Source organism: Arvicola amphibius, chromosome 12, assembly GCF_903992535.2.
Source record: "Arvicola amphibius chromosome 12, mArvAmp1.2, whole genome shotgun sequence".
Classification (NCBI taxonomy): Eukaryota; Metazoa; Chordata; class Mammalia; order Rodentia; family Cricetidae; genus Arvicola; species Arvicola amphibius.
Window position 1 is genome coordinate 151377448 of NC_052058.2, and position 22297 is coordinate 151399744.

The 22297-nt window shown below is 42.4% G+C and overlaps 1 protein-coding gene across 3 annotated transcripts; it reads left to right on the forward strand.

Moving 5' to 3' along the window:
* The first annotated feature begins 1326 nt into the window (after nt 1-1326).
* Nucleotides 1327-22196, forward strand: Prc1 (protein regulator of cytokinesis 1). 3 transcript variants are annotated; one of them, XM_038313692.1, is made up of 15 exons: nt 1327-1465; nt 4788-4920; nt 5379-5501; nt 9041-9274; nt 9351-9521; nt 11745-11894; nt 12148-12295; nt 13628-13764; nt 14309-14404; nt 15364-15510; nt 15688-15798; nt 17236-17340; nt 19186-19362; nt 19682-19723; nt 21232-22196. In XM_038313692.1, exons 1-15 carry the CDS (start codon nt 1455-1457, stop codon nt 21301-21303), a joined length of 1857 nt encoding a protein of 618 aa, XP_038169620.1. In that variant the 5' UTR covers nt 1327-1454; the 3' UTR covers nt 21304-22196. The 3 variants fall into 3 exon arrangements, with proteins under 3 accessions (XP_038169620.1, XP_038169621.1, XP_038169622.1); XM_038313693.1 differs by lacking the exon at nt 19682-19723; XM_038313694.1 differs by lacking the exon at nt 19682-19723 and having other exon boundaries at nt 19186-19285.
* Nucleotides 22197-22297: the final 101 nt, after the last annotated feature.

The following is a 22297-nucleotide window of genomic DNA, read 5'->3' on the forward strand; positions in this document are numbered from 1 at the left end:
GAGGACAGCTAGGACTGTTACACAGAGAAACCCTGTCTCGAAAAATCAAAGAAAAATATTTTGTTGTTAATTGATAACTGTAATTCATCTACTGTTATGCAGGATATCTGATATTTGACCCCTGAGAAAGGGTCAGACTCACCTAGTGGAAGCAGAGAACTGAGTCCTGAAAGTTGCCCTCTAGTCTCCATATACCCCCATAGACACAAATTCTATAAATGTAAATATTTATTATAAAAGAGAAAAGGCAATGATGAGACTTTATAGACGGTAGAGTTGTCCAATATAGAAAAACAATATAGACAATTTCAGTTATAACTCAGTGTAAAACAATGCCGATTTTGGACCCATAGACAGGTGGTTTAAAAACGCACTGCCATTCACCCTTGCTGTGGTGAACAAGGATACTCCGAGGAAAGCTTGGTGCAGACCACAGGTTAATAAACAACCTTTTTTGGCGTGTTTAGCAGTTACACTTCTACAAATCATTTCAAAGGAAGTAGCAAATTACAAATTTCTTACAAATTGTAATCTGAGAAGCAAAATGCTTGACTTCAGAGATACTGCCACTCCAGGCTATTAGGTAAATCACTGCAACACGTGGCACAGGTGCAGTAGGGAGCAAGTAAGGACGGGGGTGGGGGGGATGGGGAGAGGGGAGAAAAGGATCGCAAGTACTTCGATGTCAGGTTCGAACTGTGAAGCTTCCCTAATTTTCTCATGTAGCCCAGACTGGTTCACCATCCTGCCTCGGCCTCCTAAATTCTGGAAAAGTTACTCAAGTCTTCTCAAGTTTCTTCTGCAGTATAATGATGATCATTACTAACAGGTTTGTCTTAATGATTAAATGTGATAAACTTGTCTTCAACGGTACCAAGCCCAAGAGCCTGGTTTGCTCTTCTGCAAGCGGTCTGCTAATCCCCGCTTCTCTTAAAACGTTAGAGAGTAGCGAGCTGTTGAGCAGTTCTGGCAGTCTCCCTAGTCCTCTGAGGAAGTAAAAATTTTGAAACCCAACGGCGGCAGCCGGGTGGGGCTGGGGTGACCTCATCACTCTTCGGGCCCCCCCTCCCCGGCTCCTCCGCTCCCTTGAGGTTGTAGATGAGCAAGAGGGGCTGGAAGACACAGGTGTGCGCATGCGTATACCAAGCCCGAGCGGCCTCTGCTAGTGCTTCCCACGCCCCGGGCGCAATCCCCAGGTGCCTCCGCCTCCGGGCCTGGGATAGAGCGCCCGTCGCAGGGGGCGGAACGAGGGCGGGGCTTCGTGAGTGGCGGAGACAGGAACCAATTGTCGGACGGCTCCGCCTCCGAGCGGAGTTTGAATTACGCGGGGGTCCAACGGCTCGAGAGCGGCGGAGACGCAGCTGAGAGTGTTTGCGGCTGCAGGAGGTTACTGTCCTCCGACCCGCGTGAGGGAGGTGGAGAGTCTCGGGTCTTGACTACCAGGAGCGTCCGCCATGAGGAGAAGGTGCGGGTCTCTCAGGGGAGGGAGCCACTGTAGAGAGGCGGTCAGGTTCAAGGCTCGAGAGCCTGCGCTCAGTCGGCGTCTGCTGCTGGGGCGCTGGCGGCGCTGGGGGCGCTGGGGGCGCTGGCGGCGGGGTCCGGGAGGGCAGCGGGGTCCCGGGCGCCCAGCGGGGCGAGCCGCGAGCGGGACGGCGCAGGGTGGAGGCCCGGGTGGGTGCGGCTCAGGCCCGGGCACAGCTCCCGGCTTCTCGGCAGCCTCAGGTGCAGCTGCTTCTCTCAGCAGCCGCTCCGTGGAAACGCTGAGCCTGCAATGGCGTTGGCTTCTCTGTTGTCTAATGCCTGGGATCCCATAGCTCGGGTGGCTGGGCCACGAAGTTGCCTTGAGCTTAGCTCAGGCTGCGTGGCGAGACCGGTTCAAAAAGCCGGCGAGTTTTAAGTGAACCGTTTTTCTTCGTGGCCGCTCGTCGGTGTTAACGTTTAACTTGAACTGGAAAATGGCTTGATTTCCTTGCGCGTTAACAAACTACTTAAAGTAGGGAATTTTTTCCAGATCGTTTTAAGATTCCCAGGCGCTGTTTGAGAATCGAACCAGAACTGGTTCTTTGGGCAAGAGGCTGAATTGCCGGTTTTCAAATTTCTAAAATAATATGGGTGTGTAGGGCTCTTGTGCTGAGGCTGTACAAATCCCTTCGGAAAGTATTGGGTGAACTACTGTGCGATTTAGTATAGCTTGTATTATTGGCTTTGTAATAAGAGCATTGGTAACGTGGTTATTGATTTTGATGATTTTTTTTTTACCCCTTGGCCTCAAGAGAATGGAAATAGAATGCAAACAGTATCTTGAATACAAATTCAGCCCAAGGCTAAGGATTCCAGATAGTCTCATGTGAATGACATTATACTTAAACTCTTTTGGGATTAAGATAATGGTGCTTTATGAAGATTAGTAAAACCCCTAAAGAAAACTAGTATTCAAAGTATATTTGGATGTGGTAACTCTCGCCTGTAACAAATTTCAGACGCCCAAAGCCGGAGAGTTCAAGACCTCCTGCTCTGCATAAAAAGATCCCGTCTCCATAAATAGGAGGCCCAAACAAACGCTGGGTGTGGTGGCACAGGTATTCCCCCACTTTATTTCTTGGGGAATGAAGGCAGGAGATTCGAATTCAAGGCCAGACTAACATTTGAGATCCCGTCTCTCAAAAAATGTGTTGCTTCAGTATTGTTGTTCAGGCATCTTCTATTTTGGGGGGAGGGGAGGTTGGGTTTTTGAGACAGGATTTCTCTGTAAGTGCCTTGAAGTTCACTTTGTAGACCAGACTGGTCTTGAACTCACAGAGATCCGCCTGCCTCTGCTTCCCAAATTCTGAGATTAAAGGTGTGCGCCACCACGCCCGGCATGATTGCTTTTCTTTTTAAATTTCAGGACAAGTTTGTAGTGAGACTGCAGGAAGGCCACAGCATGGCTAGTGCTTTCCTTGGTTTTAATTGGATTTGAGATCTTTGAATTTATGTCTCAGTTATTTTTTAAAAAGACTTTTTTATTTTGTTATTTATTTAGGGAGGCTTTTAAAACAAGGGTCTCTGCACAGACCTGACTGTCCTGGAACTCACTACACTGTGGCCTTAACTCACAGAAATGCGACTGCCTCTGCTTTCTGGGTGCTGGGGTTACAGCTGTGTGCCACCACATGTGCCCCTCCCCTTTTTAAAGGAGGGGTCTTTTTACTTTAAATTATGTGTACTGGTGTATGGTGTTTGCACTTGGGCACTCTGGAAGAGCAGCAATGAGTGATGCTCTCTTTAAAGAGACAGGGTTTCTCTGTAGCACTCACTGGCTGTCCAAAAACTTGTTCCTTAGACCAGACTGGCCTCGAACCGCCTGCCTCTGCCTCCTGAGTGCTGGGATTAAAGGTGTGCACCACCAGACCCAGCTAAAAAAAATTTGAAACTGGATGTGAGATTTATGAAAATGGTTTGGTGAGGTATAGAACACAGTGGAAGCCGGTCTGCCACTTATCCAGGAGACCACAGTATTTGACTTGACCCTGTAGCCATCAGGAATGAGCTGATTCTTCCCAGCTGCCATGTCTTTAACTTAATCTACATTAAACTTGATGAAACCTCACTTCTTTGAGATGTGGTGGCCAGGGAATTTGAACACAGGCTCAATGTGGGACATCAGTCACTTGTCAACTTATTCGGAAACTTGGTGCGATAAACATGGTGACATGGCTGATATGAACCCTTCACTGTGCCCTGGGACTTCCCAAAGGCACAGCGCAGTCTTGTCTGAAGCCCACACTGGAGACACCATTGAGTCATGAATAGCTCTCAGAAATTTTTTAAAATATTTATTTATTTATTATGTATACAATATTCTGTCTGTGTGTATGCCTGAAGGCCAGAAGAGGGCACCAGACCCCATTACAGATGGTTGTGAGCCACCATGTGGTTGCTGGGAATTGAACTCAGGACCTTTGGAAGAGCAGGCAATGCTCTTAACCTCTGAGCCATCTCTCCAGCCCGCTCTCAGAAAATTTTAGGATTTATTTCTAACAATGCGTATATGGGTGTGTGGGTATGTCCATGTGAGTGCAGCAGTGCCTGGGGAGCCCAAAAGAGGTCATCTGGAGTTAGCAGTTCTGAGCCACTTTTACAAATTTTATGTGAACATCTTTTCACTTGTCTTGGATAAATCCTAGTAGTGGAATTGTTGGGTTGTATGATAACTGATTGAGAAACTACTAGGTTTTACACCAATGTGGCTATATCATCTTGCATTCCACAAGCAGTATATAAGCGTCTAGTTTCTCACCAATATTTGTTGTCCCCTTTTTGTTTGTTTTGTTTTTCAAGATCGAGATTCTCTGTGTGGCCCCAGCTGTCCTGGAACTCACTCTGTAGACCAGGCTGACCTTGAACTCACAGAGATCCGCCTGCCTCTGCCTCCCAAGTGCCGGGATTAAAAGCATGTACCACCACCACCCGGTTGTAAGCTCTTATGTTAGTTTATTTTACTGACATTTTGTTTGGTTTTTCTTTTATAAAAGCATTTGTAATTCAGTATTATACTGCCAAAAATAGAGTCACGGATCAAAGTCATTGGGTCTTACTAAGAATGAATATAATCATTTTGCTTCTGTGGCACCGAGGGCACAGAGAATGGCCAAGGGCTTATTAAACTAGTATCCTTACACTGATTTCATTTCATTTCTTAAGGCCACTGGGAAATTACTCAATTTAGCTCCTGAAAATAGTGCTTTTAGTCTTGAGGCAGTGATGCTGACTATTATAAGCAGAATGGTTTTCTATTGATCTTTCAGTGAGGTGCTAGCAGAGGAGTCTATCGTATGCCTCCAGAGAGCTCTAACTCACCTTCGGGAAATATGGGAATTAATTGGGATTCCAGAGGAGCAGCGATTACAAAGAACTGAGGTTGTGAAGAAGCACATCAAGGTGAGTTGCGTGGCACTGGTTTCTGTGGTGAGACAGGTAGGGATGTTGCTCTTATTTGAGATAGCAGATAGACTGATATTTGGGGGAGTTGGCGAGGTGGCTTATTAAGTAGGTAAAGGTGCCTGAAACTTGGATACACGCCTGAAGACCTGGCCTCATTCAACAGAACCCATATAGGGTATTATGGGAGAAGTGAGTCCGTAAAGTTGTCTTTCCTCCTTCATATGCATTCCATGGCATTTGCATTCTCAACCCCACATCATGAGCACACATAATAATAATAATAATAAAATCTGGTCATTCATACTAGGATATCACAGGCTCTTCCTGGTTTTGTTTATTTAAGGCCCTTTCTGCAAAATTTGATATGAGAGTTTAAGATACTAGTTGGTTTTGTTGTGTTTTGTTTTTTATTCCCAGTGGCTCCAAACCTTTACTAACTACCCTCTCTCTCACAGGATCTTCTGGATAGGATGATTGCTGAGGAGGAGAGCCTGAGGGAAAGGCTTCTCAAAAGCATATCCATCTGTCAGAAGGAGCTGAGCACCCTGTGCAGTGAGCTACAAGTGAAGCCATATCAGGTGCGCTGGTGCAGAGTGCTACTGGGGCTGCAGCCTAAGATGGGAATAAGTTTTAACTGAAGAATGCAAGGGGAATGCGTTCTGGAGGAGGAGAGCTAAACATGAAACAGCTAATAAGGTCATCAAAACTTCTTGCTGTGTTTCAGTTTTATGGAGCATAATAATGTTTTAAGTTAACTTTGAGGAAAAGGTTGGCACAGATCTTTGAAAGAGGGGGTAAGGGAACATTGAAGAAATGGGTTAATTGGTAAAGTCCTTCCCTAATGGGCATGAGAACCTGAATTCAACTCATTGAGGCAGAGGCGGGGGATCTCTGTAAATTCAAGGCCAGCCGGGTCTCAGAACAACCAACCAGATAATGGTAGCATATGCTTGTAACCTCAGCACTGGGGAGGCAGAGGTAGGTGGATCTCTGAGGCTTAAGCTTCAAACCAGTGAGAGACCTTGTCTCCAAAAGTTACCTTGTTTTTATTTTTCTTTTTGGAGACAAGGTCTCTCACTGGTTTGAAGCTTAGCCATTTGCTGCTCTCATAGGGGCTGGTTTCAGTTCCCAGCATATGTGGGGGCTTACAGGACCGTTCTGGAGTTCATCACCCCCTTGTGGCCCAGTGGGCACATGTTCACATGCAGGTCACTTAAAGACATTCAGGAGAAAGGCTCATACCCTTATAAATAAATCTTTAGAACAAAAAGCAGGGTGGACAATAGCACCCAAAATTGATTTCTGTCCTCCATTCGTGTGTGTGTGTGTGTGTGTGTGTGTGTGTGTGTGTGTGTGTGTGTGTGTACTCCCGTCCACCCCCATAGATTAAAGTGGGTGGGGTACATAGGACACAAGGATACCTAGTGATACAAAGAAAAGGGTACCAAACAAAATTCAACCTCTGGCTCTTTTAATAATCAAAAAAAGCTGCATACCACTGAACCATCCAGAATGGTTCAGTTGGGACACATAGGGAGCTTTGAAAGGTGATGACTGGTTCTCATGTTCCATCCACTGTTGCAGTAATAACCAACCACCTGGGTCTATAGATAAAGTCTAGCAGTCAGATTGCCTGTGAAGGGTGAGGATAGTTCATCCCTGGCAGTCAAGAGCATTCAAGCAGACTATGACATTAGAGTAGTTTACTGAAATTAATATAAATCTTGGATTTGCTACATAAAGTATTTTAGACTTTCAGTGTAAAATTAGGTGCATGAGAAGTTGAGGGGTACAGTGGTACATCTATCTATCTTCCTTGAATATATGGCAAGTTTTTAACAATGCTAAATGAAACTGTATTTGTAGAACATATAATTGCTATTCACTCTATTCCCTTGTTTATCCAGTAGGAATAGAGCAAGACCTACTAAATTGGTATTGGTAAAGAGATGTTCATAGGATTATTAGTGTTAAGTATTCAGTATTCAGTATTCAGTTAATAAGAGCTATGTATCATCTAGCTAACCAAAGTTTCTGGTCTTTGTACCCTCTCGCAAAAGTATCCTGGCACTTAAAGCAGATTCAGTAGAATAGACTGGAATGGGTGGAAGCATAAAATGAGGACCTTTTGCCAAATTAACTTAGTTTCAGTTTTGCAAGATAAAATGAGTTCTAGAGTTAGTGATCATGATGATTACACAGGTGTATTTACAATTGCTTCTTAACTTAGACTTACATCCTAATAAAACCATCATAAATTTTTAAAAATTGTATAATTCATATAATTCAGTTACTAAAAATTGTAGCTTACATTTAGTTATTGTCATATGCACAAAACACATTAGCCTAGAGTTGGGCACCATCATATACAAATGTCCAACCTGTGGATTAAAACAAAATTGCGATCTAACCACTGTGGATGTGGTTCAGTGGTAAAGTCTGACCCAAATGATGTCCTGGTTTTAATCTCTGGTATTGGCCAATAATAAAAGAAATCAGGCCAACAAGATGCGTCATGGATAAAGTACTTGTCATGTAAAAGCCTGATGGCCTGAGTTCAGTCCCCAGAACCCACAGAAGGATGAGCAGAATCAACTTCATAAAGCTGTGACTTTCCTGTCACTGTCATATGCATGTCATGGCAACGTGCATGTTCCCCCTACTATATACAAACAGTAATAAAATTAAATTTATAAAACTAAGTTGTTTTAAAATTATTATTATTTTTTTTTTCAGTTTTTCGAGACAGGGTTTCTCTATAGCTTTGGGTCCTGCCCTGGAACTAGTGCTTGTAGATCAGGCTGGCCTTGAACTCACAGAGATCCACCTGCCTCTGTCTCCCTAGTGCTGGGGTTAAAGGCGTGTGCCACCACCGCCTGGCTACAAAAAATTATGAAGTTCTTAAAACATGAGAATTTTATTGTTAGTGGTGATTTTTCTTTTGTTTTTGAATTTATTGTGGGTGTGTGGATGTGCACATGCCATTTACATATAGAGGTCAGGGGACAACTTGCTTTAGTTGGTTTTATTCTTCTACCATGTGGATTCTGGGTATCAAACTCATTACCCTCCACGCCATCTTGAGAGCCCTGTTCTCAGGTGTGATCTGTGTATATCACTGCTGTGCCAGTGTCAAAAGGTGCACAGCTGATTTTTGCTTGGTGTGCTAGTGAAGGTCTGTAATCTCAGCTTGTGGAAACCTGAGCCAGAAAGATCTATCAAGGCCAGCAAGACTATCTCAAAAAAAGTATTTCATAGTTTGTGTAATTTGAGTACTGTATTGAAAGTAAAAAAACAAAACAAAACAAAAAAAACTGGCTGTTTGTGCTTGGAATATAGATTCTGCTGAGTACATATTGCTTTTGTCCCTGTGTGAAGAAAAAAAGCCATGAAATCTATTGCTAAGTTGGAGACTATTTGTATTTAATATCAGTGCACTATGCACTTATTAAGAATGGTAAAGATGGTATGTAGGGGGCTGGAGATGTGGCTCAGTGGTGAAGAGTACTGCTTGCTCTTCTAAAGGTCTAAAGTTCAATTCCTGGCAACCACATGATGGCTCACAACTATCTGTAATGAGAACTGCTACCCTCTTCTGGCCTGTAGGCAGAATGCTGTACACAGAATAAATAAATCTTAAAAAAAAGATGATATGTAGGGTTATAATTTAGGGGTGTTTTAACTATAGTTAAAATTGGTAAAGGAAGTTATGCATGGTGACCCATGCCTGTAATCTGAGCACCCAAAATGGGGAGGATCAAGACTTTGAGGTCTTCCTTGGCCACATAGTACAAGTCAGATTTAAAAAAGGCCCTGTTTGCCTTTCCCTATGGCCATAAACTACCTTGGGATTTTCTTTGTTTTGTTTTTTGAGACAGGGTTTCTTTGTGTAATAGCCCTGGCTATCTGGAACTGTTTAGAACTCTGTAGACCAGGCTGGCTTGAACTCACAGAGAGCCCCCTGCTTCTACCTCCAAAGTGCTAGTGTTAAAGGTGTGTGCCACCACCTCTGGCTTAAACTGCCTTGTTTGTAAATGTAAACATTTATCATTCATGTTCTTTCCCAGTTGTCTTCCCCTTCTTGGACCTTATTATAGTCATATCTTATTTCATATAGGAAGAAAAAGAGATAACTGTCTTGCAATTAGAAAAAGATTTGCGCACTCAAGTAGAATTGATGAGAAAACAGAAAAAGGAGAGAAAGCAGGAACTTAAGCTACTTCAAGAACAAGATCAAGAGCTCTGTGAAATTCTTTGTCTGCCTCTGTATGATGTGGAGAGCTCCTCTGTCCCCACCTTAGAAGAGCTGAACCGGTTCCGACAACGGGTGGCAACATTGAAGGAAACAAAGGTACGCTACCTGCATTCATTCACCCTAAAACTTCATTTGGCTTCTAGGTAGCTTATAATAATTTTCTTTATTTTAGGAATCTAGGCATGAGCAATTTGTCAGCATTAAGAGACAAATCATATTGTGTATGGAAGAATTAGAACACACTCCAGATACAAGCTTTGAAAAAGATGTAGTGTGTGAAGATGAAAGTGCCTTTTGTTTATCATTGGAGAATATTGCAACACTGCAGAAGTTGCTACAGCAGGTAATTATCTGCTCAGATTATGGTATAACATCTTACTAGTATATATCAATTATAAAAAAATGACAGCTTTTTCTTTAGTCTTAAATAAGGTGCCAATGTGAATTAAGAGAATAAGCAAAAGCTGGAGGGTGGTGATGCACACCTTTAATTCCAGTACTTGGGAGACAGGCATATAGATCTGAGTTCAAGGCCAGCCTGGTCTACAGAGCGAGTTCCAGGACAGCCAGGGCTACACAGAGAAACTCTGTCTTGAAAAACCAAAAAAAGGGGGAGAGAACAATATATATCTGTTTCTTTGTTAGGGTGTGTGAGAGAGAGAACATGTGTCAGAGGTGTCATTACTAGGAGCTGACCACCTTATTGAGACAAGTTCTCACAAGGATTAGAGCTCACTTATTAGGCTAGGCTTACCAGCCAGTGAGTCCTACAGATATGTCTCACCTTTCCAGTGCTAAAATGTAGTTGGACTTTCTTGGGACTACCAGCTCCCAAATAATGACAGAAACTTTATTATTAATTATGTAGTGACGAGCTGTGGGCTGGCCTGCTTTTCATCCTGCCCAGCTCCCGGCCACTGGCTAGCTTATACCCCGAAATAACATCACACAAATTGTATTCTTTTATAACACTGCCTGGCCCATTATTTTCAGCCTCTTACTCACATCTTGATTAACCCATATCTAATAATCTGTGTAGCACCACGAAGTGGTGCCTTACCATTTAGTTTCTAGCATACGTCCATCTTGGGCTGGAGCTTCATCGCATCTCTCTCTCTGAGCAGAGGCATGGCAGTCTGTCTAACTTAGGAGAGGCGTAGCATCTGACTGAGCCATCTACCTCACTTCCTTCTTCCTGTTCTGTCTACTCCACCCACCTATGTTCTAACCTATTAGGCCAAGCAGTTTTCTTTATTAATTAGCCAGTGAAATCAACAGATTGATAGAAGACCCGCCTCCATCATAATTATAGCCTGTTAGCTTAGGTTTGTTCCCAACCAGCTTATAACTAAAATTAATATTGTTTCTATTAATCTATGTTCTGCCACATGGCTTTTTCTCTTTCTTCCATTCTCTATGTCTGACTCCCTCCAAGTCTCCCTGCCATCTCCCCCTGAGTACCTCTCTCTGCCTGAAAGTCCTGCCCAGTTATTGGCCATTCAGCTTTTTATTAAACCAGTTAGGTGCCTTAGGGTAGACATGGTAAAACAGCGGCACAATTTCACACAGTGTGATCATATATCCTACAATACTAAGATTACAAGCATACTCTACCAGGCTCAGCTTTATGCATAGGTTCTGGGGATTGAATTCAAGTCCTTATTGCTTGAGTGGCAAGCACTTTACTGAGTCCCGAGTTCCTATTTTCCTTTTTTTTTTTTTTTTTTTTTTTGTGGTAGAGACTAAACTCAAACCTTGTAGTTTCATGAATCTTAGACCCTAAACAGTGAACCCCTAACCATAGCCCTAACTTTTTCTTTTAATTTAGGAAAAAGTCCAACTACCTTTTATGTGAATAAAAAATATAATATTCTTAGAATATTAAGTTAATACTTCAGATGAAACAGCATTAACCATTTTAATTATACTAATGTTTAAAAATAAAAAAATTAAAGTTTGAATCCTGAGCTAGGCATGGTGGCACATGCCTTTAAACCCAGCACAGGAGGCAGAAGCATGAATCTCTGTGGATTCCAGGCCAGCGAGGGATACATAATGAGACCCTGTCTTAAAATAACAATTGGCTGGAGAGATGGCTCAGAGGTTAAGAGCATTGACTCTACTTCCAGAGGTCCTGACTTCAATTCCCAGCAACTACATGGTGGCTCGCAATCATCTATAATGAGATCTAATGCTCTCTTCTGGTGTGCAGGCATACATGCAGGCAGAACACCATATGTATAATAAATAAGTCTTAAAAACAAAACAACACCCACAAGAAGTCAGAGTTCGAATTCTGTTATAGGTCTGACAGCATATGTTTAGATGACATGAAAGCATGTCCCTTAGAACTCAGTGTAGAAGTGTGATAGCACACACCTAAACTATAATCCCAGCATTCAGGAAGCTAAGTCAAAGCCAGCCTGTGTTACATAAAGATGATAGGAATATGAATATATGTGGATCTTATAAAAATGCTTTCTTATGAGTCCAGACATTTTCCTTTGAGAGGCTAGAAGGCTAGCCTTTGCTATTTTGTCATAAACACTGCCTTTCCTTGTTACAGCTGGAAATCAAAAAGTCAAAAAATGAGGCAGAGTGTGAGGGGCTCCGTGCTCAAATCCGAGAGCTCTGGGATAGGTTACAAATACCTGAAGAAGAGAGAGAACCTGTGGCTGCAATTATGACTGGATCAAAAGCCAAAGTCAGGAATGCGGTAAGAAAACCAATGGGTGCTGGGAAAATAGTGTATTCTGAGCATTTCTGGGTCCAGTCTAATGTTCTACCTACTGTCCTGGGCCAGTAAAGACAAGTTCTGTTTTGGTACATTTTGTAGGCACATTCCTTAGGTTTCTGGCTTTTATAATGCTATAAAGTGTGTTGTTGGTTTATTTACACGCGGAAAGGTAAAGAAGAGAATATGTAAGTATGGCTCTAGCCTTTCTTTCTTTTTTTTTTTTTTTTTTCAGCTGCAATTAGAGGTGGATCGGTTAGAAGAGCTGAAAATGCAGAACATAAAGCAAGTGATTGAGACCATTCGAGTGGAGCTGGCTCGGTTCTGGGACCAGTGCTTTTACAGCCAGGAACAGAGACAGGCTTTTGCCCCTTACTATTCTGGTTAGTACAGAGGGGATGACCTTCATGTGACCTTCCTCACAGGTCTTTTACAAGCTTACTCACCAAGAAGTTCTGTATTTTTGCTTCTGAGCAGATAGAGCCAAGCCTTAAAAATATCCCTTAGTTTTCTTGTCATAAGTAAAAAATTTTGACCAACTGAACCCAAAGGTATAACAATTAAATTTTTTTCTGAACTTAAAGTCAAGGAGAGTTCCAGGCTGTCATAAACTGAACAGAGGTGAAAGTGTCCTAACAAAATAACAGATATTTCGATATTTTATATATCCCAATCTATTGGCCATGCGAAGCATAAAGGAAGAGTATGAAAAAAAGAAACGGGGCTGGGGAGATGGCTCAGAGGTTAAGAGCATTGCCTGCTCTTCCAAAGGTCCTGAGTTCAATTCCCAGCAACCACATGGTGGCTCACAACCATCTGTAATGAGGTCTGGTGCCCTCTTCTGGCCAGCAGGCATACGCACAGACAAAACATTGCATACATAATTAATTAATTAATTAATTAATTAAAAGAAAAAGAAATATTTAAAAAAAAGAAACAACATATTTTGGAGAATGTTCATCAATTTAGACTATTTTAGTTCACACCAGTTACTGTGGCTGGCTTTTATTCTCTCTCCCTCCCTCAAGGTTTATTTTCACTTTATTCTGATGTCATTTTAAGGTAGAAAACTTTTCTCACTGTAGGCTTAGTTACTTGGAATACCAAACACTAGAGCGGTGGTTCTCAACTTTCCCAATGCTGCACCCCTGTAATAGTTTTTCATGTTGTGGTGACTCCCAATCATAAAATTACTTCGTTGCTTCTTCATAACTGTAATTTTGCTATTATGAATCCTAATGTATATATCTGGTATGCGACCCCAAGAGATCGAGACCCACAGGCTGAGAACCACTGTACTAAAGGAACCTGCCACACATCTTTTTTTTTTTTTAAATTTATTTATTATGTATACGATATTCTATCTGTGTGGATGACTGCAGGTCAGAAGAGGGCACCAGACTCCATTACAGATGGTTGTGAGCCACCATGTGGTTGCTGGGAATTGAACTCAGGACCTTTGGAAGAGCAGGCAATGCTCTTAACCGCTGAGCCATCTCTGCAGCTCCTCCACCCCGCCACACATCTTTAATCCCAGCACATGGGAGGCAGAGGCAGGCAGATCTCTGAGAGTTTGAGGCTAGCCTGGTCTATAGAATGAGTTCTCGGACAGACTCCAAAGCTACACAGAGAAACCCTGTCTTAAAAAATGAAATAGCAACCAAACAAAAACCCCCAAACCAAAAAAAACCCACTATTGAACTTTTCTGTTGCAGAGGACTACACAGAAAACCTGCTTCATCTTCATGATGCTGAGATTGTACGGTTAAGAAACCACTATGAAGTTCATAAGGAACTATTTGAAGGTGTCCAGAAATGGGAAGAGAGCTGGAAACTCTTCCTAGAGTTTGAGGTAATATCTCCTGTATTTCTCTAGAGTGAAGTTAGCCATCATGAAAGCATGCCAGGTTTGGTAGGCAAACTGAAGGATTACCATGGGCTCTCCCCTAGCCTGGGCTTCAAAGGGAAAGGAAAAGCATTACAAATAGAGAAGTGAGACTCTGAGGTGAGGAAAACAGGCTTACAGACAGCTAGTTCCTCTGCGGAGAGACGTTAGGAATAGAAATGTAGAGTCCTTGGTTGGTTAGAGCTTCTGCAGCTCTTCTTTATAGGCTGTACCAGTCAGGGGTATGTCAAGACTACTGATCAGAGATCCGTCTGCCTCTGCCTTCCAAGCACTAGCTTACATTATTTCTTGAGGTAAGACCTCATAGCCTTAGGATCCTCTTGTCCATCAGCCTCAGCCCCTGAGCACTGGGATTAAAGGCATGCACTACCACCTGCAGCTCTTTACATGGTGCTGGGATCGACTGCGCTCCAGTCCTCGTGCTTATGCACTGTACGGATTCATCCCCCCAGCCCTCTAGGTTTTACTCTAACAAATATGGTTTTCACAGAGAAAAGCTTCAGATCCAAGTCGGTTTACAAACAGAGGGGGAAATCTTCTAAAAGAAGAAAAGGAACGAGCAAAGCTACAGAAAACACTCCCTAAGGTAATTCTGGTTGTAAGGTACCTTTTTCTTGGTCCTTTTTAAACATAGGAAGGACAGCAAGTATGTATTGGGCCTTTATATATATTATATATCTCAACTGACTTTAGGAGTTTTCTAAGGCTGCCACAACTACCAGAGATTAGTTGGCTTAAAACAACAGAAATTTATCTGTTTATACTTCTGGATGCTAGAAGTGTGAGCTCAGTGTGTCTTTGATAGGGCTGGGTCTCTCTTGACTGTGAATGGCTATCCTCTGTTCCTTTGTCTTCACATGGTCTTTCCTCTGGGTCTCTGTCCTAATTACTATCAATCCTATTGGATTAGGTCCTACCCTAATGACTTTATTTGAACCCACTTAAAGACTGTCTCCTGATAATAACAATGAGGGGTTAAGACTTCACAGTGAATTGTAGGATAACAAGTGCACCTATATAGCATAAGGCTAACTTTTACAAAAGTGATACTGTCTTCTATTTAGTAATAGTGCTAAATAGCTTTTGTTAACTTTTGCCTGATAGTATTCAATGGTATTTCATTCATATCATTGTCTAATATTATTTCCATATATAGAGATGAAAGGACCGAGATACTAAAAAGTTCAACTTACCCACCTTCACTGCTAGTTAAGAGGTTGACTTCATATTAAAAACCTGATAGTGTGTGTGGTTCCATAGTCCTGTTCATAACATACCCTGTCTAGATAATGTTGATATTCCCAGTGCTACTTCTAACTTTAAACATCAAAACCTCCATTTTTACACTGGGTCCTTGTTTTTCATTTTTAATGTGTGTCTAAATGAACTCTCTAGTCTTTGATTTCCCTTCACTCCAATTTATATTCATATGGGTTTGGCTATCAGAAGGTTGATGACACTGGGAAAAAGTCTTATTTTAGGATAATTATTTCATTTGAGATTAACACCAAAGACTTAAACAATGTGTCCTTGTTTCCGGGCTAGCTGGAAGAGGAGCTGAAAGCACGGATAGAAAAGTGGGAACAAGAGCAATCAATGGCGTTTGTGGTGAATGGGCAGAAATTCATGGAGTACGTTACAGAACAATGGGAACTGCATCGATTGGAGAAAGAAAGAGCCAAACAAGAAAGAGTAAGTTGTGCACACAAATTAGAAAAAGAAGATAGAACTTAGTGGTCCTGTGTCTCTTCCTGGGATCAGAGTTTATTGAATAGGTGGACTACAGCAGCTTCTTCTACTTCAGCCTATATAGATTTACCTGGGTTTCTGGTTCTGCGGTCTTACTGGGCATATCATTATTTTATTCAGCAACTAAAGAACAAGAAACAGACAGAGACAGAGATGCTCTATGGCAGTGCTCCCCGGACACCTTGCAAGAGACCAGGACTGACTCCCAACAAGCCTGGCAAAGTACGCAAGGTAAATCTAGCTTCATGCTGTTGCTGTTCACAAGGGTAGGGAAGCTAGAGTTCTTTGCTTTTTATTGACCGTATTTCTGTCTTTGTAGGCTGAGTCCATTTGAGAGTGTATGGGAAAACAGTAGCAGCTTATAGTGACAGTCAGAGTGGCCAATTCTGTGCCAGTTTTCAAGACCCTGCATGAATAAACCCCTGGAGGCTGATAATTGGGAGCAACATGTGATAATCTTAAATTCATCATCCAAAGCTGGGCAGTGGTGGTGCGTGCTTTTAATCCCAGCACTCTGGAGGCAGAGGCAGGCCAGTCTCTTAAGGTCAGCCTGTTCTACAGAGTGAGGTCCAGGACAGCTAGGGCTATACTCTTGTATACCCTGTCTCAAAAAACTTAAAAGCATGGACGGTGTCTTTTGCCTAGTACTATCACCATTTTTTTTTTTTTAGAATGCTGGCTGGGATTACAGGCTTGAGCCACCATACCCAGCATGTTAAGCATTTTTAAAAATTAAGTAGAATACTCTAGAAACTACAGGGAAACCCTGTCTCGAAAAAAACAAACAAAAAAAAATTAAGTAGAATATATGCAAGGCTTAATTATTAGCATTAAAAAATCTTACAACTATATTTAGTATAGTGAGCATGCAGTATATAAAATGCTCACTTTAATAAGGAATTATCGCTACAGAAGACAATGGACATATCCAAGGCTCCAGTAGGTTCCTAATGCCACTTTGCTAGGGTCTAAGGAAGGAGGAAGAGAAGACAACCAGAATTTTCTGTCACAATGTTGCATTTTCTAACATTTTATACAAATAGAATCATGCATTATATTTTGTATAGTTGCTTTCATTTAGCATGTTTTTGAGATTCATCTATGTTGTAGTATGATTCTTTTCGATTATTGGGTAGTATTCCATTTTGTACATATAGAATAATCTGCTTGTCCAGTCACCTGTGAAGGGAGGGATATTTCTAACTTTGGGCTGGTACAGACAAAACTGCTGTAGCTGGGCAGTGGTGGCCTTTAATCCCAGCACTAGGGAGGCAGAGGCAGGCGGATCTCAGTGAGTTTGAGGCCAGCCTGGTCTACAAAGCGAGTTCCAGGACAGGCAGGACTGTTACACAGAGAAACCCTGTCTCGAAAAACCAACCAAACAAAAACTGCCATAAACATGTGTAAGTCTTCATATGGATATATGCTTTCATGAGGCCAAATTGTACGTCTTGTGTCATAAGTAGTTAGATCTTTCAGATGAACTCTAAACTTACCTAATAGGCTTTGAGACATTTCTTAAATTTCCTTAAAGCTGTGCAATATTGTGCACAACCAACTTTATACTGTAGTAGTTCCTTTCCTGGACACTTTGTACTGCAGGGTAGAGCTGGGTTGCTGGGAAGGCTGATGTGGTTAACCTCCCATCAATAAAGTATCTGTTCTTAGATGAACACTACCACCATGTCCAGTGCTACACCCAATAGCAGCATTCGGCCTGTCTTTGGAACAATGTACCACTCACCTGTATCCCGACCGCCTCCTGGCAGCAAGGTTAGTATATTCTGTACATGCATATCCCTGTTTGCTGTGTGCTTCCTAGAGGTCCTCAGCCTAGTTCCTAAGATCACAGTTTGGTGATCATTGAGATTCTGAGAGTCAGGCCAGAGCCAGAGTCATTAGACCAGGGCTTTTTTTTTTTTTTTTTCTTTCTTTCTCCTTAAGACAGTGTTTCTCGCTGGGCACTGGTGGTGCACGCCTTTAATCCCAGCACCTGGGAGGCAGAGGCAGGCGGATCTTTTTTTAGTCCGAGGCCAGCCTGGTCTACAAGAGCTAGTTCCAGGACAGGCTCCAAAGCTACAGAGAAACCTTGTTTCTTTTTCATTTATTTATTTATTTATTTAATTATGTGTACAATATTCTTTCTGCGTGTATGCCTGAAGGCCAGAAGAGGGCACCAGACCTCATTACAGATGGTTGTGAGCCACCGTGTGGTTGCTGGGAATTGAACTCTGGACCTATGGAAGAGCAGTCAGTGCTCTTAACATCTGAGCTATCTCTCCAGCCCAGAAACTAAAAAACAAAATTTTAAAAAAAAATAAAAAGTTTCTCTGTACAGCCCTGGCTGTCCTGGAAACCACTCTGTAGACCATGCTGACCTCGAACTCAGATTCCCGTCTAGGATTAAAGGTGTGTGCCATCACTGCCTGGCAGTAGTTTGATTTATAATCACTAATGTTGATTGTAATTAGAAATAGTACAAAATTTTAGAAGCTTAGGACACTTTAATTTTGTTGTAAATTCTGTCCTAATACTAAGTTGAAGTTCAGTTCATTTATTTTTAATGAAATTCAAGTCAGGATATTTTATTTTAATTGCTGAGCTGCTAAGAGTACAATGTAAGGGACATATTGTTTTGATATTTAAACGAAAGGGAATGATGGTAAGGAAAATAACCATTAATTTCTATAATTAAACCATCATGTTCCTGTTAATAGAACTCTATGTAAAGATACTAGTGCAGTTCTGCTGTTAAGTGTGTCTTGAATCAGCACTAAGATATTTAGACAGCATTTGTTGGCATAGAATAGTATGACGTGCAAATTCCCAGTGTGTGTTGTGTTCAGAGCAAAGGCTGCAGTGAAGAAGTAGACACTACACAAGCGACTGATGCTGGAAGCACCTCAGGTTCACTGATTCTGAATCGGTTTTTGGTCACACACATTCAAAAACTTTTTTTTATAGCTGCATTTTTCATGACTACCACACACAATTATGTGACCTCATGTGGGTCATCACCCACTGTTTAAAAGGCTGGACATTAGAGAATGGTCAAAGATGAGGGGAAACAGTCACTGCTCCTCACTGACGAAATGGGAAGGACTGGGTGGGCTGTTAGTGGCTTCTGGACTACAGCCTATATGACACTGGATAACTAGACCCACTGACAAGTAGGAACTTTGCTAAGAAGTATAATTCATGCCGGGAGCTAGGGGTTTAATAGCTCAGTAGTCAAACACGATTTGTATTTAGTGGGCCATTGGTTTGTTCCCCAGCACATTTTTATTTTTTTTTTTTTTGTTTTTCGAGACAGGGTTTCTCTGTAGCTTTGGAGCCTGTCCTGGAACTAGTCCAGCACATTTTTAAATGCTAAAACCGTACCTGTTTTTGAGACAGGGTCTCTCCATGTATCTCTGGCTGTTGTGGAACTCACTAGGGATCTTAGAGAGCCACCTGCTTGTTGGGATTAAAGATGTGCAACACCACGTCTGAGTTAACTGCACCATTTTTAACAGAAGTGTAGGATTATAGACATAAGTAATATAAATGTGGCATCAGCAGTTTTGTGTGAGCACATTCATTCTAGGGTGATGGATAACATGGATCTCGCCTCCGCAGGCAGTGGCCACGTCTATGTGTTCTGGAAAGAAAACACCTAGAGCTGCCCAGCTCAGGGCCAACAAGGAGAACATGGAGCTCAATGGCAGCATCCTGAGCGGTGGGTACTCTGGCTCGACCCCCCTCCAGCACAACTGCAGCATTAAATCTGTTGCCAGCACCTATTCTGAGTTTTCGGTAATTCACCTTTTGATATCTACCAGTCTCTGGGGAGCACACAGTTGGCAGCGTGGGTATCTTCTCAAGGGCGCCCAGGATATTCAGTCAGGACGTAACCTGGAGGCTGAGAATCCCTTTCCTGCCTTGATCATGGTAGGGTGTTGGGTGGCTTAGGGGGTTGTACAGCAAGGAAGATATCAGCAACTAGACATTTGACCTGAGTCGTCCTGCTTAAGCTACTGTACCATTCCTTGGCTGCAGGAGGTAACCTGCTAATGACTGCCCTGGTGCTCTCTTGGTGGAGTTCTTGGTAATTGTCTTAATTCTTTGTTCTTAGAAGGACCCGTCCCTCTCTGACAGCTCCACTGTTGGGCTTCAGGTCTGTATGGCAACCCCTGCATGTCCCATGTCCCCTTTTCTAAACTGATCTGTCATCTGCTGGCTTCATTCCCACCTGGGCACAGTACTACACTAACCCAAAATCTCAGCTGTATCCACATAGACCCTTAAAAACCAAAGCAACAGCAACCATAAAAAAAAAAACCCACAAGAATTCTTATTGTGGGCTTCAAAAATAAGTGTCTAGTTTTTATTTCCAGTAGACTGATGTGCTGACTAGCAAGAAATCATGTTCAGACTTGAATTGGATTCTCAGCCCCACCTAAGAATATGTAAATATATATATATATATATATTTACTATTATTACAATTAAAAAGAATACCTGGCCCCCATCCCCTAGTTGTGATATTAAAGGCCTAAAATGTGCTAGAAAGAGGAAAGCTCCCTCTCCCCCAAATGGGGATGGGAACCCCAGCTGTGTGCTGCTATGCTGAGGCTCTTGGCCTGTGTGCTGATTGTTTCCTGGAGTATATATATACCTTACTAACCCACAGTCTGTCTACATAGGCTGGCCTGTGCTTACTTTCTCACCTCTGCTTATTTCTACCAGTGAGTCGCTAATGTGTGTGACTGAAATGCCACCATGGTCATTACCTTCCTTTACCTGCTTTGAATTTGCTGACACCTAACTACAGTGCCTTTTCCTTAACCATCTGTTTTCTCTTTCTCACCAGTGAGAGGTGAAGGCTGCCCTTCACCCTTGTGGGGAACACCAAGTTAAAGCTGGGACTGCCTCTCGGTGCCACAGGGAAGGAGATTGGGACATAAAATGAGAGTGGCCCGTTGGAAATGTTGAAATTCTTCATGTTCTGGCCCTTGTTCCCAATGACCTGGGTGGTGGTGTTTCTATCAGGAGAAATGGATGTGTGAAACTCTTGTTGGCTAATTGCAAACAACAGATCTAGCTTTCCCTCCTTTTTGCTTGCTAGCCAAAGCCCATTTTATCTATTTGAGGCTTAAATGTTACCTTCACATCCTCTAGCTAAGCCTGGGGGGTTTTTGTTGACAAACTCCATGGGACAGCACCAAAGCCACTCACTCAGCTGACCTCTACTAATACCTCTTGTTCTCTCTTGTGCTTTTCCACCATGTACTCCAGCATGAGATCAAATCACCAGCAGGTTACAAAGCCCTCAGCCCCCGGGATTGGTAGATAAACGGTCTGACCCTTGTTTTACTCATGTGCAAGGCCCTGGGGTTCTATCCCAACAGGGAGAGGAAAGAACAGCTTGTTGCTTGCTTGGCTTTACAACACAAACGGCACAAGTAACTTTGTGAAATGTAAGGCTTTCTCTTGAAGTTTTAAGATTGGACTGGTGGAGGCTCAGAGCGGGGCACATGCGCACATGTCCTGGGCCTCTGACTTTACAGAATGGTGCTCAGGCGCTAGGAACTCCTGGGGATCTGCCCTGGGGGCTTTGTGCTGCAAGTGTGAGTGGAAGGGCCTGCACTGGTGCTCTCACTGATGATGTTCATTCTTCAACAGCGAGAACTTTCAAAGGCTTCCAGAGCTGACGCTACTTCTCGAATCCTCAATTCAACCAACATCCAGTACTGAGAATTCTTGACCAGTTAGCCAGCTGTGGTTTCCTGTACCTAGACTGGACTGACTCATTATACAGGGGTGACTTTATAGCTTTTCTTCAGTTTAGGTGTGTTTGAAACAACCCTGTTGTGTTACCATGGGCCTAACTTGAGGCATGAGTACAACAAATGAAGCCTGAAAATCTAGTTATGACTGCTAGTTAACATCTGGTACCTAATTTGTTTTCTCTACACCATAATTCTATTTAAAGAATGGTCAAGGGTTTGTTATTTCACTACTGTATTGAAAAATGAGAAAATGATTGTGCCCAGCCTTGGGGTAGGAGACATGAAACAATTCTGGCCTGTAGACCTGGAATTAGCAGTTAACATCTTTACCAAATTTTTAAATTAATGCTGTAGCTATGGTAGCTTTGATTTTAACCCAGAGACCTGTACCCCTCACCCAGCACTATCCCAATGAGGATTTCTTGTGTTCTGGCATTTGAGATGGCTTGACCTGCTGCCAAAGAGTAGCAGTAACAGCATTTATATAGTGCAATCTCTTCATGAAGTGTGTGTGAACACATAAGCTGTCTGACCTGTTTTTTTCCCAGTCTTCCATCCCTGTGCTCACTATGCACAGTTATTCTTGTAGTTGACAACAAAATGGAGAGGCTTTTGGGGTGGATTGGGCCATTTTGGTCATGGACATTAGCAACTTTGCACATCTAAAAAGGCAGTGTTCCTGCAATCACACCCACCAGGCTCTAAGTACCCAGAGGATCACTACTCTTCCCAAAGCACTATTATTTATTCTGTGCATGTGCCAACACAGTAAATGATTCTTAAACTCTGTCTGTGTCAACATGCTGTCTTTTACTCAAATATATATGTTCTCTTTTTAAATATATTAAAATAAAATGTATATAGTTACCTTTGGAAAACATGTTTTTTTCTCCAAATCAATTGTTGCTTTGCTCTACTGATTAAGAGTCTTTCTCATTTGGGTAATACTATTTTATTCA

What these genes read in the sequence shown, in the direction of transcription:
- Prc1 (XM_038313692.1), top strand. An exon ending in CAACATTGAAGGAAACAAAG is followed by an intron (nt 9,275 to 9,350) that starts GTACGCTACCTG and finishes TCTTTATTTTAG; the next exon opens with GAATCTAGGCATGAGCAATT. An exon ending in AAAGAGCCAAACAAGAAAGA is followed by an intron (nt 15,511 to 15,687) that starts GTAAGTTGTGCA and finishes TATTTTATTCAG; the next exon opens with CAACTAAAGAACAAGAAACA.